This window comes from Coturnix japonica, chromosome 3 (assembly GCF_054131305.1).
Source record: "Coturnix japonica strain WE chromosome 3, WE-NBRP24, whole genome shotgun sequence".
NCBI lineage: Eukaryota > Metazoa > Chordata > Aves > Galliformes > Phasianidae > Coturnix > Coturnix japonica.
Window position 1 is genome coordinate 100,138,596 of NC_140665.1, and position 26,703 is coordinate 100,165,298.

At 44.6% G+C, this 26,703-nt stretch overlaps 2 protein-coding genes across 51 annotated transcripts in view; one reads left to right on the top strand and one right to left on the bottom strand.

Annotated features, from left to right (window-relative positions):
- The window catches only part of INTS9 (integrator complex subunit 9), a 64,692-nt gene extending 39,441 nt beyond the window's left edge, over positions 1-25,251 (bottom strand). For 2 of the 3 annotated variants that reach the window (XM_085542295.1, XM_015859691.3), the window contains exons 1-8: positions 25,204-25,251; positions 20,387-20,514; positions 15,717-15,777; positions 13,638-13,700; positions 10,303-10,442; positions 8,593-8,679; positions 4,207-4,327; positions 2,071-2,205 (exon numbers count right to left, since the gene is read on the bottom strand). In XM_085542295.1, the coding sequence (XP_085398421.1) occupies positions 2,071-2,205; positions 4,207-4,327; positions 8,593-8,679; positions 10,303-10,442; positions 13,638-13,700; positions 15,717-15,777; positions 20,387-20,514; positions 25,204-25,212 (744 nt within the window). In that variant the 5' untranslated portion in view covers positions 25,213-25,251. Of the gene's footprint in view, positions 1-2,070; positions 2,206-4,206; positions 4,328-8,592; positions 8,680-10,302; positions 10,443-13,637; positions 13,701-15,716; positions 15,778-20,386; positions 20,515-22,046; positions 22,108-25,203 lie in introns of those variants that run through there. The other variant, XM_085542294.1, reaches the window with a different exon arrangement.
- Positions 25,252-25,524: 273 nt separating this feature from the next.
- HMBOX1 (homeobox containing 1) overlaps positions 25,525-26,703 on the top strand; it is a 101,381-nt gene continuing 100,202 nt past the window's right edge. For 23 of the 48 annotated variants that reach the window (XR_014944982.1, XM_085544213.1, XM_085544224.1 and 20 more), the window contains exon 1: positions 25,525-25,817. The gene's annotated coding sequence lies outside the window, so the exon portion shown is untranslated. Of the gene's footprint in view, positions 25,818-25,899; positions 26,143-26,703 lie in introns of those variants that run through there. The other 25 variants (XM_085544217.1, XM_015859727.3, XM_085544233.1 and 22 more) reach the window with 5 other exon arrangements.

Consider the following 26,703-nt stretch of genomic DNA (forward strand, 5'->3'; position numbering starts at 1 on the left):
TCTTTTCTCTAGGCTGCACAGCCTCTGCTCTTTCAGCCTGTTCTCACAAGGGAGGTGTTCCATCCCTGGATTCATGTCAACCACACCACTCAGCTTTGTGTCATCTGCAAACTTGAGTGCACTTGATCTTACTGTCAATGTCATTGATGAAGATGTTAAAGAGCACTTGCCCCAGTACTGACCCCTGAGGGACACCACTTGTCACTAATGTCTATCTGGACATTGAGCCATTGACCACCACTCTCTGGGTACAAAAGTGATCTGATACCTAATAATACTTGTGATGTGGTGAATAACAAGAAAAGAACAATCTGAATGCACACTCAATAACTTCATAAGCTACTCCTTCAAATTACATGTTAGTAAAAAGTAGTGCAAAATGAAATGGACTGTATGCTAAAAAAAAAGATAATTAAAAAATGAGGCTCTGATCCACCATTTGGTGTAAGAAACAGCATTGGTACAATGAACAGTCCAATCCAAACCACTTCCTACAGAACCACAGAGTCACAGAATCACCAAGGTTGGAAAAGACCTTTAAGATCACCCAGCCCAACCATCCACCTATCACCATTATTTCCCACTAAATCATGTCCCTGTAGCATTGCCTGGAGTTGTTGTGGCCAAAGTCCATGACCCGGCTCTTGGTCTTGTTTAACTTCAGTCCTCAGTCCAGCTATCCAGCCTGTCCAGGTCCCCCTGCAGGGTGCTCCTACCCCCAGGCAGATCGACCCTTCCTCCTGACCTCATCTGCAAATTTACTGAGGATGTACTCAGCACCCTCATCCAGGTCACTGATAAAAACATCGGACAAGACAGGTCTCAATACCAAACCCTGGGGAGCAGCACTTGTGACCACACACCAGCTGGATTTGACTCCACCACCACTCTCTGGGCCCGGCACTCCAGCCAGTCCCTTACCCAGCAAAGGGTGTACTTGTCCAAGCCACAGGCTGCCGCTTCTCCAGCAGAATACTGTGGGAGACAGTGTTGAAGGCTTTGCTGAAGTCCAGGTAGATAATATCAACAGCCTTTCCCTTATCTGCCAGGCAGGTCACTCAGTCATAGGAAGAGATGAGGTTGGTCAAGCAAGACTTGCCCTTCATGAACCCATGCTGGCTGGGCCTGATCCCCTGGTTGTCCCTCAAAGTTACTCCTAACACAAGTGTTACATTCATGCCTCATTAAATATTGCTGGTGTTCCTTCACAAAAGAACGTAATCCAGGCCAGGATGAGGCAGAGGATGTAAAAAAAGAGAGACTCAGACACACTGCATGCAGGTAAGTACAGACACTTTCTATTGTAGTTGTTCAATTCTTGAGATCAAGCTTTTAAACAAAGGATGCTCAGAAGCAATGCTTTTAGAAGATACTCACCTTGGGGGAAGTTACTTACTGATCATGAACCTGACACATTTACTAAATAATTTTTTAACACCTCACGCTAATATTGTTTTCAACTATTTTGACAACTTCTGAAGCACACAGTACTGCAAACTTCAAGCTATTCTTCATGCGAAGAATTTATGGATCTAGAGAGAATTAATTTACTGGAAATTACATCCATAGCACTATAAAGACTTTGCCCTCAGCAGAGCAGGGTGGAAATGTTGGCAGCCAGTAAGCTATCATTTCTCCCAAGGAAGGATGTTTCAGAAGTGATATAGAAGCAGTCTGTGAACTGTCTGTAAAGACTCTCAGTAAAATATGGATTCTTTTTTAAGAAGTCACTAATGGTCTATTGTTTAACTCCGCTGAAATTTTCCTACTTAAGGTGATGGACAGTTTCACAGCAGAGAGTAGGTTAACACCAAGTAATGGATAATAAAGAATTTTAGTTGTTCTTCCCTAGTAACGTGTCCACTTACCAGGGTGGTAAGTCTTCTTAATGCCATTCAAAATCCAGCCAATTACTAACAGAGCTACATCTGTACAGTTTCCACACTATACCTGATCCCAGCTGGGTGAGCCCTTCTGTCCTTCTGTTGGTTTTTCTCTGTTGTTTGTTTGATTTGGTTTGTTTTTTTTGGCAAAGACACCCTTATAGAAGTCCGAACAAAATTGTTGTACCTGAGGATGTGTTGTAAGCAGAGAAGATCCTGAAACATAGGAAACCTTCTCATAGTGTGACTGGATAATCCAATTGGAACTTCCAAGAGCGTAGCCCGAGCTGAGAGGGGTGACCTGCACAGCACCAAACAACTCCTGAAACACACAGGAAGAGAAATTAACTTGGGAGAGCCTGAGAGAAATGAGAATAGGTTGTTTTATCATCAGTGATAACAACTTAAGCTAGTTATGCTATTGAAGGCCTTTATGAAGCTGGTATTTGTCTTATGCCTGCTGTTTTAATTTCCCCAGGTCTAACAGAACACAAGATCTGAGAAAAACTCCTGAGGTAGAGCCTTCATCAGGTCTCTCTTCCATGTTAATCCTCCAGTAGCTGAGTTCACACTGCAACATATTTCTCACTAAAGGAACTAATTGTGGTCCATCTGGCTTTAATATACTGAGGAACTTTGTAGGAGCTTTAGATCTTTGAAAACTCTACACTCCCCTGGGCAAATTTTATCAGTACAGACCAGCAGGAGAGAAGGAAGGACAACACAACAAGTTGTTATGTACTGAAATAAAATTCTGTTTGACTCACAGATTTTGCTGTAGAAAATGTATACTTGAAAGCAAACTCACTTTACAACTTTACCAATCACTTACCTAAAATACTCTTATTTTTTTTAAATGCTATGTACTGGCAATTTAAGAACAACTCTCTTCAAACTCAATCCAAATTTCAGTTTCAGCTCCAAGCACAAGCAACTCATCAGTTGTCTCATTTCCAGCTGTTATTAAAAAGTGTACTGCTTTCTGTATGCAGCAGTGTGTTATAATTGTTTGGAGAAAGGAAAATAAGCCTCCATCTATACCTCACTAATGTTGTACTTTCTGGTTACTGAATAATAGAACACGCATTCATGCAGTACTAATATTTTTCTAGTATCTCAATACATATTTGGATGCCTCTCAAAACAAGGTCTCCATTCCTCTGAGCTCATAAGCGATAGAAAATGAACAACAAACCATTCTTGATGTTTCCACATTTGGGGTGAGCTGACTAATTAAGCTTTCATTGTTTTAAAAGTTGTCTTTGGGAAGAGATGATAGAAGCTCTAGGAATGTCTGTTCCCTCCCCTCCCCCCATCCTTTTCCCAGTAACTATAAAAGAATGATTGGCTCATAGGTACAGACCTAAAACTTGGTGAAGTTCACCTACACTGTGAGGACAATCAAAAGTGAAGAGTAATTACCTACTGATACCAAGGAATTCCAAGTACACTCAACCTGTCTGGTTGCTAGACAAAACTGCAGCTGTTATTTACATCAGCACCCACATTAGTGATAGCTCAAGGTCTTTTTTCACCAGCTGTAATACAGCACTACACAAACCCACAATATTTAGTTCCTAGCTGCACATAAGAAAAGAAAAAGTAAAGTTTTCTGTAAAGAAAAGGAAGTAAACAAATATGGGTATACAACTTATTATAATTCACCTTTTTACCTCTTATGTTGGTGTGCAGCAATAGCAGGCACCATGGCACACACGCTGCCCATAAGAATGTACTGCAAACTACTGAATTGTCGATTCAGTTCATTCTACAAACTACACTGGACTGTATGTAATGGCATCAGATACAACATACCTTAGTTGAGAAACTTGGGGAAGGAGCGTTAGAAGTTCAGGTTGAACCATTAGATTTTGTTTACAATCCCTAATTTGCTCTATAAAAGAAAGCGGAGGCTGAAGCACTCAAAAGATTCCCAGAAGTGAGATACAGTAACTCAGAAGGGGATGTGGCTTACAGACAGAGAGGATACATTCATTTGGTACATCCTCCAGGCTCTCAGTGGGCTAGACTTCAATTCTAAATTCACAGGTATGCCTTAAAATTGGCCTCCCCTGAGGAACAGGAGAGACAAATGGATATTCCTGATTTTCAACAAACAACAACCCTTCCTGGGAGGCAGAACAGGGTGCATTTCAATAATGTACAGTCTTGCCTTACTTTCTCAGGTCAGAGTTTCTAGATCTTACACAGGATCTAGAAGAAAAGCAGAAAAGGAAGGGTATTTCTCAGGCTTTTATAGGGCAAAAGATGGAAAGCAGTGAGCTGTTAATGTTGGCCCGAGGAAAGTTCTGCTGATACTCACAATTTTCTGGGAATATCCCACCAGCTGGATCTTACTGAGAGCAGCATTCACTTCAGGCATGGTGTAGCACTTCCTCCACATTGACACCTCCACTGCATCTTTCAGAGGGGCTGGCAGCAATCTGCAATGGTCAAAAGGGCATTTTCAGAACTTCCTGATGGATCACTATTCCCATTCATATCCTTAGATATTCAATTTTCTCTTTTTCCTCCTTTGTCTTTTAAATACGCTCAATGCTTTAAAGTGAGGAGCAAGACTTTCTGCACGTTGAGAGGTAGAATCACAGTGTCCATTTTGCCTCATCTTAAAGACTGCTTTCCTTCAGCTTCCTTACTGTTGATCCTATCCAGCTTTCTTCAGAACAGATATGGTGAAGGTGTTTTAACAACTCCAGTGTTATTTTTGCCACTAATGAAGGATGTCAACATGAAATGCACTACTAGATTTGGTAGAGATTACTTCCATCAGTGTCTGCTCTGCATAACCCAGTTCTAAAACTCCAAGTTTGAAAATAAAAAGTAAGCTCCAAACTTGTGATTCAAATACCAGTACCAGAGCATGAATGAACACTGGCTCTGCTCTCAGCTCTGACACCACTGTCCTACAGGAGCATGTGTCCCTGCACTTCAAATACTTTGCCTTCAACTCGGATACCCCGCTCACTCTCAGAGTGTACAGGCAACAATACATTAGCTGACAGTGCAGAGCACTTTGAGATCCCCTACACGGAAGTATTTAAGATGTTTTACACCAAAGGAAAAAAATCCATCCATTCTGCTCTTCACAGACACTGCAAGTGAGCCGGACAGCGTTGTCAAGGGAAGAAGTGAACTGTAATGTCACGGGCTGTAAGAGAGATGGCTAACTTCTGGGAAATAAATCTTCCTTAGCAACATGAACTGAGGCAGGAAGCAGCACAGCTGCCAAATGCCTAAGAAGAATAGGATTATTTTTTTTTTTTTGGTATATTAAACCAATGCTAAATCAAAGGCTAATTCCAACTAATTTCCAAAGATTTATGGAAATTGGTGAAGTTTCTTTGATCAATTTGTTTAAAAGAATTTAATTTATTGTTATATCTACCAGGTCACTGAACTCCTCCATAATTTAAGACAGTGAAGAAAGGATTAAGACCAGCTCTTGCCAAGCCCGCTGTACAGGTCTAGTGTGATAAGTGTAATTCCAGCACTTGCTGGCTGAAAGCATACTGCGCTTAAGGAAACAAACAAAGCCCTCAAGGTCTTTTTTGGGAAGTCATAAGCAACAAAAGGCCAAACAACATGGATAGTTGTCCACCACTGCACTGAAGCAAATTGCCTGTAAAAGCCTTTAACCTACCATAAGAAGCATTTAATGCTGGATGCTTTCAGGAGCTTCTCTTCTGGGAAGTGGAGAATATATCTCCAGGTAATGGAGAAAAGTGGGGAATTGTCCTTGGCGATAGAAGCAAGTTCCTATTAGCCTTGACTCTGTGGCTCTACTGTAAATATGCTCTGATTCCTTACAGAGACCAGTGGGACCAGTCTCCAGTTGTTTCATTCTTTCCTGGTTCCTCAGATGTGCCCCTGCTCACATACAACCTGTCACCTCATTTCTAAAACGTATACCCATTCCCAGAGGATATTTTAAAGCAGTGAGTGAAGCTACTAACACTACAGTAACATCCTGTCCAGATCACCTCGTAATAACTGGATGTATGTGTGTAGATTCAGGGACAGTCAACCTACAGCCATGAACAGGGAGGTATTGTGAAGCAGCACAATCTGGTCATTAGTGTAAAAAATGAAATGCATGCTTAAATAGCTCAGGGCCTTGTATTCTTAACTGGGCATCTGCAAAGATCAGAAGAGTGCCCTTGTTGCCTGCTACCCTCTTTCAGTAATACTCTGTTCCAGACACCTATGGAAAGATATAAGAGAATATCAAGCAAGTAGTCACCAAAGTGTCTTTCATAAGGCAAGACTCCTGTTTAGCCCCTTGAATCATAATCAGCACCACAAATAACCTGTCTGAGCATGTCGAAAGCTTCCACCAGACTGCTCATTTCAAACAAAAAACAATGGCAACAGAACTTGCTAAGCAATTAGTTTAGACTGGATCAGATAATGGCTAAATGTAAGCTGCTACAATGAACTTATTATATTTTACACAGCATTTGCATTTAAAATGCTTCAATGCTTAATCTAATGAAGATGATAATACTTTGTGTTTTATACTAACCATTCAGAGTAGAACTAGCTGAACTGTAAAGCAGTAATGATGATTGATCAGCCTGAAAATTCACAGTTAGGCTCAGAAATAATAAGAACTCTGTTCAAACAACAGACAAGAATTAAAAAATACACCAGAGATCACATTTTCTTAAACAATGGATGTCAGTCTAACCCTGCACGTGCAATTAGCCAGGTATTTATTTGTGGATCTGTGGATGTTTGCTCGTGTGCTATAATAGTTAGTTCTATTCACACTTGCACAACACTTGCCACCAGGAATCTCAAAACATCTTGCAAACATTAATGAAGCCCTTGTTAGCCATTATGGTGGGTAGGATGTCCATTTTACAGAGGCACAGGGAGGTGAAGAGGGGAAACTCAAGAGTACAGGCAGGGCTCAAAGGGAAAGAGAATTTAGATCTATCCTGTTCTAGCTCACAGGATCCACTGGTTCATACCAGCCTCAAGGCTGGGTTTAGAACAGGAAGATTTATAGCAGCTGCAGGGCCGCCAGTTACTGTACATTTTACCCCTAAAAGTTAGAGGACCTGACATCGGATGGAGGTTCTCTGCAAGGACATCTACTGTGGGCAGCGCTACGCGATCAGCAGAAGTCCTGTAAGTGGCACAGGATGGTTGGCCCAGTCTCTCCTAGAGGGAGGGCTCTTGTATTTCCTTCCCACCTCAACTGGAACCTCATTATAACAGCTACTTGACAGCAGAAAGGAGGAACTGTGGATGTTAGAGTACTTCCCAAGCAAAGGGAGACTAAAAAAAATACTTCTGCAGCAGCTGAATCAGAACAAAGATCACATCTCCGAGTTCACTTGTGGAATAGTCAACAGCGTGTAAAGTGCTAGCCAGCACTTTTTCTAAAATACGACCACCAGGAAAGTGACATTAAATGAGCTCTAAGATATATGATCCTCCTTTAAGCCATGCATACAAAACACAGGCACTGGTGTGACGAGAATAATGGCTCCAGCCCTCTTTCATCACACAACCGTAAGCCCCAGGAGTCGTTCTACTCAGGCCAGCGGAGTTCAAAATTAAAAGACACCACTCTGATGAGAACAACATACCCCACCCAGCACAAAATCCTCATCAACCTTATCACCTTCAGTTTTGTTTTACATCTTTGTTTGCATTGCCTCCTTCAGGGATGCGAGTTACTCTGCTGAAATACGACTGCTCCTATGCTCAGTAGGGGAGTACACTATATAGCCAAACATGCGTTACTTTGGATTTTTAATTTCCTTGCTTTGTGATATTGAAAGATGACAATGCTGCTTTTACAACTTAGGAAATAATTCATTTTTAGTAAACTCTTAAATCAAGCCACATTAAGACTTAAGAATAGAAAATGAGAGATCATTTAAAATGCACAAAGCAGCATTTAAAAATAACTTTCTTTAACCACGTCTGTACTTAAAATGTGCTAGCAACAAAACTATTTCCTCTGTAGAACATACCGTGCACATAAAGTTATCTCCACTTCCAAGAAAAGCATCAGCTGCTATTAAAAACTATTAGGAAAAGTCTTGGATTACAAACACTTCCATAATTCTAGAGAGAGAATTTTAAACACCTCAAATCTCAATTTTGAGCATCCTGGTTTCATACACAGATGCAGTAACAGAGCTTGAGTTTTCAATTAACCTTTTTTATTAAGCTTCAATTTGTTTCTAAACTTTAAAACAGTGAGGAAAAAAGAAACAGCAACAAAAACCTTTCTGTTGTTCAAGTGTGAAAGAGGCTGCAGTCTGGGAATAAAGATGGCACTGCACTGTGGTTTGCTCCCAGTCACTTCCAATAGTTCCTTGTCCTGACTTCCTTAGTATCATTTTAAATTAATACTATTCCAACACAACACTGCTAAGTTTTACCAGCTTGCTAATTTCATCAACTTTTTATGATGCTCCATTTTTATCTACCATCATGGTGCTACACTATGTGAGGGAAGACAGGGGAGGCACGTGCCTTACAAAGTCTTCTACCAAGAATCAAGATTGTGTTGGTTCTATACACCACTTAATTGTTCTTGCTGCTTAGTGGCATTAGCAAATCAAATCTCAAATGGTGGCAGTTGACCAATCTTTACACTTAATGCTAAAGTTGCTTAGAGTTTTAGTGTTTCAGGACAGTCACCCTTCCCAGATGGCTTGTTCCTTACCTCTGTACCTCCTTGTTCTTCCACATGGAGGCAGACTGAGCCTTTGGCACACGTTCAATGGAATTCACCAGTTCTTCCATGAGAAGCCTGAAAAGACACGATAACTAAGTTATTGGAATGTGGTCTTTCAGGTAAGACATAACCTGGAAAGATTTGTCCCAAATCATTCCAAAATATCACACAAATTATAACGCTGTCAAACTATTTTAAAGAGCTCTTCTTCCTCCAGAAGCATTGCAGCAATTATTAGCGCTACACCTGTTTCCCTGCTGTGTACATCAAATTTCAGCTAGTCCAATTCTAACTGACTGTGACAGTAAAAGGATCTGGCCTGCTGGGTTATGGGATATTGGGAAGGGAGAAGGGCAAGAGGAACTCCCAAATCATTCCTGCTATGCAAGATGATCTCTACATTACTGCCTTCTTGCCATAAGGACTGAGATAAAATATATTAAGAAAACCTGTCAGCTGATGTCTGTCTGTTCACCACTTTGAGAAGTCAAGCACACTGTCAGAGGGAACCTTCCTCATCTGCACATGCACAGTACAGCATTTGATGCAGAAGAATGTCAGTCATTACAAACTGTTAATATAAATTTCCCTGCCCAAAACTAGACAACTGTACGCACACTTTCCTTTGAAGGCGGGAGGAAATGAGAGATTTAACTGCAGCAGAACAGTATCCTGAATTACTTAGGATGGTGAGAGTCATACCAGAGTCTACCCTCCAACAAGACTATGCTTGTTCTCTTCAGCTATGGGCCAGCAGAGCCCAGAGATCTATTACTAGTTCATATTTACATAACTCCTTTCTCTTTCAAGAGCCTTTAGTTTTTGTTTTTAAACAAAGGAAGAATTATTCTTGTGTGGAAAGTTTGTATAGGACCTCTAACAGACAAAGGTTCCTGCCCTAAAGTGCTTACAGCAGAAGTTCAGAAACCACAGCCTAATCTGATTTCTAATTATTGAACATGGCAGCTGCTCTGCATGAGAAATGCACACAGCACAACTCCAGTTAGACACATCCAGGAAGAAACCTACAGCCTTTACTTGCTGGGATTGACCTATTCAATGAACAAACTTCGGAAGAAAGTACTACCAAATTAAATGACCAAATGCTGAGTTTCTGACAGCACTGGAACACCTTACATTTTCTACTTGTTTGTCTCATATTTCTGCCATTTTTCTCTCTGTTTCTCCTTAGCATTAAGAGCTTATGAGAGAATCTCAACTGTCATTTGAAATGAAGCCAGCTCGAATTCCCTTCCACGGCGCGGAGACTGGTTGGAATCTCAAATGCTGAAAAACTGCAAGGCAATAATCTTAAAAGCATTTAATAAAATATTGGTGACTTCTCTTTTGTTTAAGGAGAACAGAGAAGGTCAGGAAAGATCTTTGATTCATGGTTCTTGAAGGTTTGAAGCAGGCTGTACAATAACTGCTGCTCAAAGTATCTCAGCCCACCCAAGATCTACCGTACCACAGCTGCCTGGACACAACACAAAACATCTGCTGTAAATGACAGGCAGTTCCAGAGTTTGGGAAACACTGAGTTAACACCTTTTCAGCGCTAAGGACTTGGCTGGTATTCAGCTACTGCCTAAGAGCCTCTTTGGAGCATTAGACACCACTCCTCTATCCGTATTATCCTTTACACCTTTTCCTTAGCAGTGATGAAAGAAGAGCAGAGAATATCAAGGAGCTTTTTACCTGCCAATTTGAACAGTGGGCTCAGTGGCATACACCGTTCCAGTGAATCCTGTGTACTCTGTGATATAGGGCAGTGCCATCATGCAGTGATAGTTTGAGATCAAGATTACATCCACCGTGGAGAGGTCAAGCAGCTCAGTCTGAAAACAGAGGAAAGAGATAAGCAACGTAGAACTCTTTCACACAGTTTAAGCAATGACAGGAGAACATAGAGAGACTTTTAGTAAATCCAAAATGATTCCCTTTTCAGATCTAAAGAGGAAACCATGTAACAAAATGGCTGCTGCTAGGAGAAGCATCATGACTAGGCTTTTATCAAAGAACTGATGGGTGCACTTCCTTACTGAGGAATGGTGGCTGTCCAACCACTGTCACTTCCAGACTAACAATTAATCAGTGGGTCTCATGCTTTTTATGCTGCATATGGTACAGTACCCCAGGAGAGAAATGAATGTACACTGCATTTATTCATATGCTTACAATAATTTATATATATTTTCCCAGACAAAATGCTTGGCAGCTTCACCATCCCCATTTTTTTTACAGCTAGAGATTAAGCCCACTCATACGATGCCACAAAACAAATGGGTGGGTCCAATCTGTTTTGATGTGGCAGTTAAGACAGCAGTTCAGAGAGTGGAAGGAGAAGATTTCACACATTGTTAAAGGAATTTTAATTAGAAATATTTACTGGTAATGCTATAACACAAATGGTGTCAAGCCAGAAATTTACAAGATATATGACCTCTAACTCAGTTATTATAGAGCAGCTAATGGAATTCAACACTCATCAAGCACATATTATCTGATTACAAGGCTTGGTCCAGCAATTTGAATAAAAATGGCAGGAAAGTAGGTCACTTGTCTTTTCAGAGGGCTGACACTGTGCTGGTGACGAGCTGCTTAACTCACAACTAAGCATTCAAGGTTTCAATCCGTGATCACAGCTGATTTTAGAGCCATGATCTCCAATCTAAGTACAGTAGGTAAACACCGTCCTCCAATTTATTACAGGACACCTTTTATTTTACAGAGCTTGCTGGGCAGAAATACACTACATGGTATCAAAGAGCCTGCTGCTGCCTGCTCCAAGCTGGTCCTTCATGGTTTGGTTTTCAGCTGCATCTAGACTACACAGAATCAAATGGGAGTCACTCCAGGCCTGAGCTGAATCCCAGCCCAGCAAGTCTCGAGGAGGCAGAGGATACAGACTATCATTTTCCAAGCTTAAGTGTTCCACATCTCAGCATCCTAGAAGCATTTACTAATAGGATGAAAAGGGTGTCAAAACCAAAACAAAGTAAAATCTTCCCTGGGATTCACAGCAATCTCAGTCAAAGTGCCTATGAAGAGACTTTTAAAATGTTTCTTGAATGTGAAGTGAGAGAGATCAGAAGGTTGCCAAGCAAAGAAAGGGCAGCACTCTGCACTCTGACATGTGGAAGCACATTCTGCTGCTCAGACAGCCTCTTATCACCTTGTGGCTTCTGGACTATGTTCAAAATTCGGCTTTCTTTGGCAGTGGTGTTCCTGGAAGCGATAGTGTGATTCTGAAACTAACTACTTTTGCAGACAACTTTCTTCAAAAGTAGTGGTGTGGAACGAGAAAGAGACAAAGCCTTTTTCACACAAGCTCCTCCTTATTCTGTGTTGCCCAACACCAGAAACATTTCTATTATACTGATGTGCCTGCAGGCCATGCTCCTGCAGACAAGGGAGCACGTAAAGCTAAAGAAGTGTGCTGTGTATCACTATCTGATCCATTCCCAGTGCTTGAAGAGAAAACTTGGCATCTGCTGGGAACCTGGGGAACTGGAGCATTTGAAAGGATATTTGGACAGCCCCTAGAATGTTCACATGTGCAGCTGGTTGCCATCTTCTGGTTACAAGGACTGCTGGAAAACAGTTACATTCAGTAATGGCACCGGCATAATGGAGCTGCAGCTCCCCAGCAGCCATTTTTGAGCTACAGATGGGGCTATTTTCCAGCCTAATCAAGTAATCAGAAAGGTGAGCTGAAACACTTTGAATCCCAGCAGGTAATTCTGTGTATGGCCTCAATTCCAAAGGGAATTCAGAAACTGCACTCTATCTTCCCAAAGTCTGGAACACAATGGCACGTTCTGCCCACACAGATGCTTCCTAGATTAAAGCTTTTCTCACAGGAACGCAGAACTGAGAGGGCTTCCATCCCCTCTCCCCCAGTTTGTTTCATTTTGGGTTGTTTTAGTGAGTGAATTGTATTTCTTCCTGCTGGGGGAAACAGCAGTTGCACAGAGACCTGCTGATACTGTTCCCCAAAAACAGTATCTGAGTTGCCACCTTACCTTGAAGAATCAAGATTATAAGAGCCAGAAGCTCCAAGAGGTGGGTTTCATGGTATCAATGGGCACAAACAGCACTGCTAGTACCATAGCAAGCTGACAGCAATCTTCCAAGGCAGACTTGCAGTTCATGTCAACAAAACCAGGAAGAAAGGGAAAAAAAAATATCCCTGCCCAAAAGCAATCCCAACATGAAATGAAAGAACCAATGTTATCACAGCCTGAACACAGCTGAGGAAAGAGGATACTATTCTCAGACTATTCACCATCATTCATCCTCCCCACTCTCAGCTCACCTTTCTATTCTTTCAGCTCTCCTGCAGAGAGGTGAACCGAGTTAATTCAAGCACTTTCAATAGCCTTGCTTTTCTTTCCTTTTTCTTTTGGTAAAACGACACATATTCTTGGCCAAACCAACAGAAGCAGCAGCAGCTTGCACAGCTATGTCTACGTGGATATGAAGGTACGGTTCTTTGCCTGAAGTGGCACTGATGAATAGCACAAAATACAGCGGAACTTTGTAACCCAAATTTGGGGCAGGCAGAACAGCAGCACTGAGGGCAGCCCAGCAGCTTCAAACAGCAGCTTAACCACAGGCTCCTCAGGGGAGCTCCATAAGGCAGGCCTTGCTTCTCTGGCTGGAGACTTCCTTGGTCTTCATTCACTGCCCTTATCTAGATCAGCATGTGTTTTCTGACATAATCAGGTCCAGGCACAGTTATACTGCCTTTAAAGGGCAGAAAACAAAGGACAGTTAAGCCTTTCTTTTGTTTTGGTGAGATGTGGATCTGCTCAAGACCTTTCAGATCACACCAAACCACTGTTGAAAAGGGCAGTTTCCATCCTTTTTCCCTTGTCACAGATACCAGTGGTACCTTAACTTGACCACAGGGGTTATAGTATTATCATTTACAGAGCACCAACAAATTAGCAGGAATCTGCTAATAACAATAATTAAGCAAATTTCTCCCACACTGACTGATTTTTAAGTAAGGCTTTGAATTAACTCACCTCTGGCAAACAGAACTCTGGCACAGAATCCACAAACACATGGCCAGAGCACTCCTTCAGCTCCTGTGAGAAAAGCACAGCAACAGAAAAGACAAAAATACAACACAGTGTTACTCCAGTACAGTGAATTATAGACTTCCAAAACCTTCTCTTTATCATAGGCAATTTCCAACCCTTTCCTATACTGTATTTATTCCCCTTCTACACCATCATCCATTGCAAGCAAATCTTCTGCAGTTGGTTTTGTGGGAGATGAATCCCTATCTTAGGGCACTTGATGAAACTCCTACCAACGATCCAAGTTCCACATGGCACTTCTGTTCTATTTGCCTTCATTGGATCTCTAACCCTCTATTTTCTCTTTTTCCAGTGGTGACATTAGCAGCTTTTGTCAAATGAAAAGTGACATTCTTCACCAATATGCATAGAAAAGAGCAAACAAAATTATTCTCAACTCTAATCCTAGCCTACCTCGTGGGGCAGCGACCTCCCACACCATTCTTTCTCTCATAGATGCTTCTTTTGCTTGTCCCAGCGAGTGGTCTAAGCCAGCTTCAGACTGGGAGAATTAAAAACTGAATCCAATTCTCAATAATTACAGTGCACCTGCCAACTAATAACGAATGAGCAATTACATCTAGTGGCAGAAGTCTCCTAACCTCATCTCAAGGGAGTTCAAAATGATTAAAACTAGATCGCAGCAAATTTCAGTGCCTCTCCAAGACGTAAGTTTTATAACTGTCATCCGGGGAGTGCTATAACAGAATGTCCACCCGACATGATAAAACATCCGCCTTTGACTCCTTCCCTTGCCTTTTTCCAGCATGGGTCAAAGTATTTACCATTCCAAGCAGTTACAATAGTCAAGGTGAAGGTAAGAAATGCAGCCTTTGAATTTTTAACACGTTTTCCATTCACACTATGAAGATTCTCCAGAGCACACAATGCAGGAGCACCAAAGAAATGTAAATACCTCACTTACAAAATATACTGATGGCCTGTTTGTTCTTCAGATAGAACAGAATCCAAAGGCTCTGAGACTAAAGATGGAGTTCAGGAGAAGCAAATTTAAACTGGGTAAACTCCATTCCTGCCACAGAGCATCCATAACTCTGTGATTCTCAGCCAGCATATGCTCTGAATAGAACTAATACTGTTTTACTTACAGAAGTACTGCCTATATAGTTTCTTTTGTCCCCAATGAGAAGAAAACTAAGGTCTTAAATCTATGATCTTCAGCTTTCTTGTCTGTAGGAATCAGATCAGCCCAGAAGTCCCCTACAAAAGGAGCTATTATTACCATTTTCCCTTTAATGTTCATGTAGTTGAAGAACAATCTATTAAAAAACTATTTTCTCTACCAGTATCTATTGCTGAACACATCTGAAAAGTATCTGCCTATTTTACTAGCACCTGACATATTGCTGTGTTCATTGTTCCCCTATGGCAGATCCAGCTGGATGCTGCAGTGCCCAGTTTCGGTTGAAGCCCAGAAAAACGCTCATTATAAAACTACTGTAATGAAAAGAAGGGGAGAAAAAATAAATGTCTCTCATAGTTGAGTCAGTTCTGCGTCTTAGAACTAGGAGGCTGGAGATGAAATCCTCCCTGCTACGTCCAGTAGCAGAACACACATGAAGCCAAAGCTCTTCCTCTTAAGAGACCTCCCATAGGCAAACCGTTGTAGTTTTCCTGACTAAAAAAGGGGGATGATATCAACCTCATTTACAAATTAGCTATGAAGTTTTATTGTCATAAAAGCGAGGCTGTCGAATAACTCTCCAAGTTAAAGTAGTGTTATTTATGTAGCTCAGTGAAACAGGAAAACATTCAAACTGATGATTTCTGAATTTTAAAAGGGTATTTTAGGAAGGCAGGCTACCTCTGAAGACTGAAAGCCTCAGAGTTGCAGCTAACATTCTGTTTGAAAATGTTCTGCTCTCCATCATGGCCGGTAACAGTACACACAGAAACCTTGGCGATGAGTCAGCATGATAAGTATTGTTCCTGTAGTGCAATCCCCTGATCTGTCCGTTGGCTTTTTGCATGGCAAGAAAATTCTAACCAGCAGTACAGTACCTTGTCCAGAAACGTGCTTCCATCTTTCAAAACTAATCCAGGAAGTTTGGCCAGCCTGGGGCTGCAGAAGGAGAGAAGAAAATATATTGAAATATGAATTCTTCCATTGTCACTCACTGAGCACAGATCTGCTGTTTGTCGTCAGACAGGAAAAGAACACTGCCTCAGTTTCAGGGAACTAACAACCTCAATAAAACAGTTTCACAGTGTTTAAGTGCTCACTGAAATGACTTTTACAAATCATCATTATGACACTTACACATTAAAAAAAATAAAGCGGATGACACAAGCAGGGAGTTTGATTTCAGTCCTTTATGATGAGAATTTCAAAAAGGCTCAGTGCTATTGAAGTTGCCTTAGGTGAAACGGCTGTATGAATGGAAGAAAGATTAAGGCAGCAGCAAACTTTATGTCTGAAACAGTACAAAAGCACTGTAAAACTGAATCTGCTTTGGGACAGAAGATGACAAATGGTCACACTAGCAATGGAAGGCAAAGATCAACACCAGGGCCTCAGTCACTGATGGACACAGAGGGTGTGATTTTATAGCCCTGTAAACCATGATTTCGTGCCTTGAAGAACCACACCAACATCTGTACAGTGCTTGTATCTGTGTTGGAGGGAGAGAGGAGCAAGCAGACTTGTTGGCTGTCTGTTGCCTGCCAACATAAAACATGCAGTTACAGCAACAGCAGCCCCAGCCACCCCCCTTTTCTTTTTAATATTTGTTGTTTTCAATGCTAATAAGAGAACTTCAAGGATAACAGTGTAATTCTGAGTTCACAGTAGGAATTGCCTCAGCATTCCACACACCCCTGCTTCACAGTTACACCTGGTTTGTGTGAGCCTATAACTTAGTTCTGAAGCTACTGCTGACCCAGATTCAAGAACCTCTACAGAAATCCAGAAAAGCTGAGAGGAGACACTAAAACCTGCCTGGAACCAAGGCCTGCAAAGACCTCAGATTCAGGCAGAACTTGAGAGCCTGGCTGCAGTGAAACGTGCAAGTGCTTAGCACTGAACTGTGAAGAGAGGAATGCTTATGCATTATAAGGGCTTTTGAATTTAAGTTCTTGAAAATAGGAAGTGACTCAATGGTTCAGAGTAATCTTGTGTTTAAACTAACATCAGTATAAAAGAACTGATCCTAACTGGTACTCCAGTAAGGAAAAGGGGGAAATAAAGATTCAAGGAGTCAAGGCAAAAGGTGAGAGGAGAGAGCAGAAGGGTGTCATCAAGAAGCAGTAGGAGAAGCTACACCAGAGAAGCATGACCCCCTTCTGAGGATAAGGAGCAGTGCTGAAGAAGCCTAATGATATAAAAGGTGTCTAAATGTACTCCCAATAGAGCTCCTCAAAAGCACAGATTGAGTTCTGTATTTCAGAGATGGGTGGGGAAAGCTGTGGGGAGAGCAAATGATCCAAAGGGAAAAGCTGGGAGAAAGCAAGAACAAACCACACTGCTAAGCAGCAAATGCAGCAGGTAAGGAAGGAGAGGGCAAAACCATTAGTTGGAGGGACCATGGGCAGGTCTCTCAGAGCCAGCCCTAGACCAGGGCAGTCACAACTTTGTTTTGCTGCAACATGCAAATCCCAGAAGGACAAGATTCCAGAGAGTCTCTGGGAATGGTTTAAAGTGTGAGACTAAGAGAAACTTCATCATTGAGATGCTAATGTCCAATCCAAGGTTCTAAAGTAGCAATCCATGACTACTTGCCCCCCACCCCCAGCACTGTCACCCAAGAAGAGTTTAACCATTCTTTGTACTGTCCTTTCAGGTAGATGAAAGGTAGATGAGTGCTAGGAGCTCCTCCTTCAGCCTCCTTGCTGCTGGATCAAGTAAGCAAACCTTCAACCTCTTGGTACAGTCATGGGCTCTAAAACCCAATCATCTTGGAACCCTCCTTGAAGACCCTCTCAAGTCTCTCAGCACCCTCCTTCAGGTCCAAACTGGGATCCATTTGTGCTTTCTTCAGCATGAGGCCAAGAGGAATAAACTTTTCTTGACCTGCTGGCCATGCCCCTTCTAATTTAGCCTTGTATGTGATTTTGTCTTATTCATGAATGAGCACAAACAACTTGTAAACCTGGCATCCACTGAAGAGAATAGAATCTTGTTAAGAGACAAAATTAGTAGATGGGTCCTGTGTGTGGGGAGGGGGGGGGGACACGGAAGTAAAAGTGGAATAAGCAACGCAGGACAGAAAGGACTTTTACCTTGAAGCCAAGAAGAAACACAGTTCCTGCCGACATAGTTCTGACATTGTAATAGAGTGATTGATTAATCCAAAATAGCTAGAACTGTCACATAAATAATGTGAGCAAGTGTGTCATGGTTAGACAGGAAAGGTTAAGAGCTTCCCACATGTTCACCTTGCAGTTTTGCATTTGACTTTGGTACAGGGGAGAAAATCCCAGTTGACAAACTTCCCTTAAAGAATGGGAACTGGCTTGGAGTGTTTGACAACCGCTGCACTTTGTGCACGCTCCATGTGCTGGTGAGAACAAGGCCTGCCATTTCCAGGGTGGAATCTCCATATCTTTTGATGGGCTGCTTCTGAAGAAGAAAGAACTCTAAAAAATGTCCAGTTCTTTTAAAGAGACAAACACTACAGCACTTTCTCACAGATTAAAGCACAGGCTCTCAAAGTGTTTGCTCAAGGAGGGTCTTGTAAGAGGTAGGACACAGGCTCTAGCTGCATAGCAAAGACCTACTGTAATATCAGAGGTAACTATTAGGGCACTGCTGCAGATCACGTACAAAGACTTGCAGAGCCCAATTGGTTCACAGACCTTACTCCCATGGATCAATGGATCCTACTCTGGCTTAAAGACAGCAGAGAGAGGCATAGCTCCCCTCTGGTCATGGTTTCATGTGGGTCTGTCTCAGCCTAGAGGCAAGAAGCATTCCTAATTGTAAGAGGAAATACAGCTGGTAATAACCTGAGGTCTGACCAACATATTACAAAATTCTGCTCTGCTACAAGCATTATGAAAGATCTCAGTCAGGCCTTCTTATAGTCTGTCATCTGGAAAATGATAATAACGTCAGCTCTCTATCACCTACCCACATTATGCTGATAATACACATTTGAGTTTCAGAGGTATTCAGACATCCTGGTTACGGTGACCAGATATATAATGTTTCTACCTCATTCCCACAACTCCCTGCAGGACATCTGTTTTGTAGAATACTGAAGAGATCAATTACTTGCCCAAGTCCATGTACTTAGGACAATCCTTGCTGTAAGGGGTGTTCAATCACCTTACCGACATGATTGATTGGATTTAAATCCAACTGTTTGCTCGGATTCCTCTGGGCCATCAGGGGTCAAATCTGACATCCTTTCTTATTGAGTTTGAGTCATTTTAGTACAGACATTCTGGAGGTACTTGGGGAATTCCAGGTTGTGACCTGCAATTTGGCTGTTCATTCCCAGGGTCTGCCATCAGTAGACAAAGCTGGCATATCCCAGGGGAGCACTGATGCCTGCAGTTCTAAGAACCTCATAAGCCTTTGTTCAACCACCCAATTTTGCTACTTGTCCCCCTTCCAATTTCTTTATTCTGAAGCTAATGCAAGGCAGTTCTGTCTGGAGCTGAATTCCCCCCCACACCCCTTTAGTTCTTTCAAAATCTACTACTGCTCCTAAACATTGTAGTTAACAAAAATACCACACAGATCTGCCTTTAGGTATCTGCTGCTCACTGCACAGACCTTGGAACTCCACATCCTTGCAGACTAATGTCTATGTTGTCTATGCTTCTCCTCTCCAAGAAATAGCAAATCATACAAAGTGCTGGTCATCTGCTTTAACCTCATTAGGTCACTTACAAAACTCCCTTCCTGGTCATACTCTACCCCTATCAACCCAGCCTCCCCCATCTCACTTCTTCCCTTTTGGACCAAAGTTAAGAAAAGCCTTTTGTGAAAACTCCTGCTAGCTTCACACCACCAGGAGCTCCTCATTCCCACCTTCCCAAACTAGAGTTGTTGTCATCTGTTCCACTTAATACAAGACACAAGTCACAGCGAATGTCCAAATCCATTTGCAAATCCAGGAAAAGGCCACTTTGTGAAGTCAGAGCACGGAAGGAAGAGTCTTGAACTCAGGATTCTCTTCTGAACTACTTTTGCTTCGCTGCTGTTTCATTCCCGTGCGCACTGCACTTTTATTTATTTAAATTTTAAAAGGGAACAATTATGCCATGCAGTCAACTAAGGAGGACGGTTAAGTGCTATTTTTCTTTGCATTAGCCCACGCTCTGACAAAAAGCCTGAGAAGATGGTGGTTAAACAGTACTTGCTGGGCTCCCTGCACTCCATCTTAGTTACCCATTTATCTCATCTTGCATGAAGAAGCCAGAAAGATGACAGATATGTGACCTCACTTGTGCTGAGCAGTTGCAGCAATACCTTACTGAAGCTTAGAATAAATTATCTAGAAAAACCAATCAATAAATCCATAAAATGTCTTCCGTCTACTGAGCCAAAGGACGTTATTTTGATAAAGAGAATTTTTAAGTGAACAAAGTCTATTTATGATATCAGATGATGCAGTTCATTTGTACTCATCCCCTCTCTCCTTCCAATATACCATTTCATGCAGAGCACTCAAACTGCAACCCAAGAAGACACAAACTAAGCGCTCACAGGCTGCAGAACATACCTCTGAACCAGTGGTAACGGCAGGAAATTGAGGGTAGATGTCATATCCAGTCCACAATCCAGCATGATGGTGGTGGACTTGAACTTGAGCACGTTGCATGGTAAGGTTGGATGTCCTGACAGGCAGTACTGAAAGCAGAACATGAAGGTGAGTTCCTCAACACCTTTACCAATAGACTGAAGCCCCCTGAAAATTGACCTTTTCCTCCTCATTTTTAAACACATAGTTTCACGCATGCCAGAATGAAACTCTTGGTTTAACATGAATTATTATCTCAAAACTATCCATCCATTGGGATTTCCCCATGTTAGGGCATTAAGATGCAGATTTTCTTCCCACAAGGTTTTCTGATCACAAAGGACAAATGGATAGAGTAGCACCTCCCCCTAATTTCTGACACATACAGAACCTCTTTCTTCCACAACCACCCAAAGATCCTGGACAGTCGGTGTCCTTAAAACTCAGTCCTACGGGCAAAACTTGGCTGAAACAGGTGTGCAAATGTGAGAATGACTCGAGGGTGGAAACAGAACTCCTGCAGGAGCACAAATCCTATTTCCCTAAGGAACTAAACTCAATAACGAAGCAAGGTGCAGGGCACACCTGGGGCTTCTCAGCACTGCTGGGCAGAGGAAGCTGTAGTGCACTGAGCAGCAGCTCCGGGGCATGCTCTCACCTGCTTTTTGTCTTGCTAAATGCAAACAGGAAACAGTAGGGAACGGACCACCATACCTGAATGGAACAGTTTGTGTACTGAGAAATCACAGTGCTTTGCAGGGTTAATGAGCCAGTAAGCAGGTTATGTACTGGGCACCCCAGCGTCATTGAGATGCAGCCACCTCCTCTATGGGAGTGGCAAACATTTAACAAGGCACAGGAGCAGCTGAAGCTTTGAATAAGGAGAGGTGAATAAAAAATGCTACCTTTAAAAGCGAGATTAGAAACTGAAATGTCTGAATATAGGACAATGGTCCTTCAAAGACTGCAGGAAGAAGAGATGTTGCCGGCATCTCCTAACACAACAACTCTCAGGTGGTCAGGCAGCTTTTAAACTCGAGTTTTGGTCAATGAAGATGAAAAGTATCAACTTGTCGTTCATGCACTACACAAAAAATTAGTCAGTCATTTTCTAAGGTATTTATTCCTTATGCTTGCTTTCCAGAAGTGAAAGGAAGGTATATTAATCATTTCATTCTCTGCCTCCGCTCACAATATGTGAACACAGGACTGCAACTGTTTGAATTAACAACTCCCAAGGAGGCTGTTCACATACATTCATCACAAAACTGTTTTAGGTTATATTTAAATATTAAAACCCGCTAACATTTAAATATTAAATTAACAGCATCACAGCCCGTTCATAAAGTGTTCAGTTCATAAAGTCTTAATTATTAAGGAGCAACGTTATGTTTTGTCTGCTGTTACCAAAGTTTAAGAAAGCTTGATAAACCAAACTGGTGAAAAGCCAGTGTACAAACAAGGAATTCAGATGGCCGTCAACCTGCAGTAAGTGGATCCCTAGGAGCCAATGGACTCTTCTCTATCACATTGACTTAAAGTGACATAAGGCAAAGCAAACTGCACTTACACAGTACAGATATTTGCATGTGATACTTCCAGGGCTGTATCTCTGTTACAGTTTTACATTAGGAATCCATACCTGCACTATTACACCTCTATATGAACTACATTTGATTTCTTCCTCCCAGTCCACACTTCATCCCATCTAAAACAGATCCAGAGACCCCAGTTAATAATATCCCTGACTGGATTGAAGTGTAAGTCCTTTTTTGCTCTTAGATCCATTTCCTTTCATCTCTTTCCCCCTTCTGACCAAAGGTCGAAGCAGCTAATGCAATGGGCTCCTTACCTCTTCATTAGAAACCAGTTATGGAAAAAAACCAACCCAAAACATAAACAAAGGACTACAAGTGTGCCCATCTCAGTGCACAGCTCCCTTGACTTGCTCTGTAAACTGAATGGCAGTTTGGCAGAGCAGGGTGCAGAGATGAAGGCGAGGGGCTGAAGCCCTCACACAGGCTGGCTCTCAGCAGACATCTGGCTCACGCTGAGCGCTCACCAGCTTGGAGAGTTGCTGGTGAGCTCATATATGGCAAAGTGACAGAAAGAGAGACGACATCTCGCTAGCAGCTCCAAAACATTCCAATTTTTGTAAGCTGAACTGAAGCCAACAAATAACTGCAGCGCTTTGTGCCAGTGTTATCACACAGATCCAGTTATCTCAACTGGATTTACCTGGGTTGGAGTACACTGAAGTTGTGGAAGTTTGAGTTTTTCATCGGATTCCAACCCCCCTGCCTGGCAGGGACACCAAACATACACCTTTACTAGATCAGGTTGCCCAGGGCCCCGTCCAACCTGGCCTTGAACACCTCCAAGGTCGGGGCATCCACAACCTGCCTGGGCAGCCTGTTCCAGGGCCTAACCACTCTCCTAGTGAAGAACTTCCCCCTAACATCCAACCTAAATCCTCCCTCTTTCAACTTAAAACCGTTTCCCCTTGTCTTACTATTATCAGCCCTATCAAAGAGTTTACTCCCCTCCTGCATATAGGTTCCCTTCAGGTGCTGAAAGGCTGCAATGAGGTCACCCCCAGCCTACCCTTGTACAACACTCTACAATGAGGATCCCCATATTTCCACCACAGTCTTCATTTAAAGATTTCTCAGTTTGCTTTTCCCCCTGTGCTACAACATCAGCCTCTACGTCCACAAACACTTTCCCAGTTTCTCCAACCAGAAGCATTCAGAAAATCATTCAGGTGGGAAAAGACCTCTGAGATCTCCAAGTCCAACCCACCCCATCACTGTGGTGCCCACTGTGTCCCTCAGTGCCCCATCCCCACAGCTCTGGAACACCTCCATGGATGCTGACCCCACCACCTCTCTGGGCAGCTGTACCAGTGCAAGGCCAAACTTTCTGAGAGGAACCGTTTCCTAATATCCAGGGGATCCTGGATATCCTGGATCAAGTCCCCTCTCATCCTTTTTTTCTCAAGGCTAAACAGACCCAGTTCCCTAAGTCTCTCCTCATAGGGGAGATGCTCCAGGCCCTTCACCATCTTAGTGTCCCTCCGCTGGACTCTTTCCAAGAGATCCCTGTCTTTTTTGTACTGGGGGAGCCCAGAACTGGACACAATATTCCAGATGAGGCCTCAGCAGGGCAGAGTAGAGGGGGAGGATCACCTCCCTCGACCTGCTGGACACACTCTTTTTAATACACCCCAGTATGCCATTGGCTTTTTTGGCTACAAGGGCACACTGCTGGCTCATGGTCAACCTGTCGTCCATCAGGTCCCTCTCAGCAGAGCTCCTCTCCAGCAGCTCATCCATTTGTCCCCCAGACCCTCACAGCTTTTTGCCCCTCTCTGATCACACTCCACAATCCCCATCCACACACTGAGCCTTCACCTCATAACTCCCATCACATGGCACCGAGCTCTTCAGCCACCTGCTGAACTAAGTGCAGTCGAACCAAAAATGTGACGATCTTTAAGCCTCAAAATAAGCCCAGAATCCCAGTGCACTCCCACACAGCCTCAACCCCCTGACTCAACGTTATGCCTGACATTGAGTTGAAGGCACCAGGTGTGTAATAATCACAGACTGACCCAGGTTGGAAGGGACCTCAAGGATCATGTAGTTCCAACCCCCCTGCCTGGCAGGGCAACCAAACATACACATTTACTAGATCAGGTTGCCCAGGAGACCCCATAGATCCCCATAGAGACCCCACAGACCCCCATAGAGACCCCATAGATCAGGTTGCCCAGGGCCCCGTCCAACCTGGCCTTGAACACCTCCAAGGACGGGGCATCCACAACCTCCCTGGGCAGCCTGTTCCAGGGCCTAACCACTCTCCTAGTGAATAACACAGTGCTGTGTCCTCAGCTACGCGTATTAACACTAAAGCAGCAGCTATTTCCACGCCGAACCATTGGGGATGCTCCTATGGGACAGCCCGATGTGCTATGGGCCCAAACCCACCGCCTGCCCCTCACCCAACCCCCGAGGGTGATCCCAGCGCAGGGAACACCACCCAGCTCCCCCCATAGCCCCCCACAGTCCCCCATAGCCCCCAACAGCCTCCCAGCAGCCCCCCATAGCCCCCAGCAACCCCCCAGTAGCCTCCCATACATCCCAATAGCCCCCCATAGCCCCCAACAGCCTCCCATAGCCCCCAACAGCCCCCAGTAGCCTCCCATGGCCCCCAATAGCCTCCCATGGCCCCCCATACATCCCAATAGCCTCCCATAGCCCCCAATAGCCCCCCATAGCCTTCCATGGCCCCCAACAGCCCCCCATACGCCCCCAACAGCCTCCAGCAGCCTCCCATAGCTCCCCGTAGCCCCCAATAGCCTCCCATAGCCCCCCACACACCCCAATAGCCTCCCATGGCCCCCAGTAGCCCCCAGCAGCCTCCCATAGCCCCCCATACATCCCAATAGCCTCCCATAGCCCCCAATAGCCCCCCATAGCCTCCCATGGGCCCCAACAGCTCCCAGCAGCCTCCCATAGCCCCCCATACGCCCCAATAGCCTCCCATAGCCCCCAACAGCTCCCAGTAGCCTCCCATAGCCCCCCATACATCCCAATAGCCTCCCATAGCCCCCCATACATCCCAATAGCCTCCCATGGCCCCCAACAGCCTCTCACAGCCCCCCATGGCCCCCAACAGCCCCCCACACACCCCAATAACCTCCCATGGCCCCCAATAGCCTCCCATGGCCTCCCACAGCCCCCCATACACCCCAATAGCCTCCCATAGCCCCCAATAGCCCCATAGTCCCCACTCACCAGCTTCATGCTGCCCGGCTCTATTTACAGGCACAATCCTGCCCCCCCACTTCCGGCTCGCTCCCCCTTCCCGCCGCAAAGCATCACGGGATTTGTAGTCCCCTCGTGATGACGTCATGCCACCCCCTCCATATCACCTTGCCGTCCCGTTGCATGCTGGGAGCCGTAGTCCGCGCTCCGCTTCGCCCCGCGCTCCCGTGGCGGCGCCGCGCCGCAAGGCACGCTGGGAGTTGTAGTCCACGATCGGCCGAGCTCCCCGTCACCCTGGGGAGGGGGGAACTACAAGTCCCAGGGTCTCACAGCTGCAGCAGGTGGGAGCTCGGATGTTGATATCAACATGGCGCTTGTCAGACAGACAAAGACAGTCGGTCTGGTGTGAGCGAGCCGGGGTGGGGGGGGGAGAAATAAAAACCACCACCACAAAAAAATAAAGCCCAACAGAGAGAAAAGGAGCAGAGGGGGCAGAGAGGGGAGGGGGGGGCTGTTATCCTCGGGGGGCTCCGGCAGCACAGCGCTATTGTTGTCCACGTTCATCTCCCCTCATTGCAGGGGGGGGGTCCCCGGCGGGGGCGGCCCGTTCAATGGTGAAGCGGAGGAACCGCCGGCACCGGGAGGTGAGTGAGTGAGTGGGGGGGGAACGGGGCGGGCGGGTGGGTGGGCTGCCAGGAGGGAGGGTGGGAGGGTGGGTGGGAGGGGGAAGGGCCCCCCCGGCTGTGTCTGAGCCTGGGAGGGATTCGAGGCGTGAGGAGATCCGAGGGTGCGTGAGGAGGGGGACGGAAAGGTGCCCCCGGATAACAGGGAGATCGCTCTGCTGCTGCTGCTGCTTCGGCTTTTTATTCTGTTTTGTGTTTTCACCCCTTCATCCCCCCTCTTCACCCCCCCATCCACTCCCGGGTGTGGGGAGGACGAAGTCGCGGCGGCGGAGTCCCCTCAGGTTGGGTGGGTGCTGGTTCTTTCGTTTATTTCTTTATTCTTCTTTATTTTTCCGCTTGTTTCGGTGCTGGGACCGCGAACCCCGAGCGGAGCTGGGGGGGGCTCCCCTCCCTCATCCCTCTTTCCCCCTTCCCTCCCCATACCCCCCCCCATATCTCTCAGCCCTTTATCCCCCTCTTTTCTCCTCATTCCTTTCCGGGATCCGACCCTTGAGGGAGCGATCACTCATTCCGGGGTGAACCCAACTGTTTTCCTACGGTTATGTGGGGGGAAAAGGGCATTCCGCCTCCCCCCCCGAGCTGTGCCGCTGCCGGGGCTTTGCGGGAGGGCGAAGGCGTCGAACCGAAGGGATTCGTTTGTGCGGGATGGGGTGAAGGAGCCGGCGACAAATCGGTCCTAAAACGTGTGAGGAGGGTTTGGGCGGGGTGTCAGCCGCTTGTTTATTCCCTACTTCACGGGGAGAGAAGCTGCGACGCTTCGCTGTCTGTGCCCGGGTTCGTTCTGGGGACCCTCATGCCCCCTTGAGAGCCCGGCATGGCAGGGGATGCTGCCCACCCACCCTGCCCC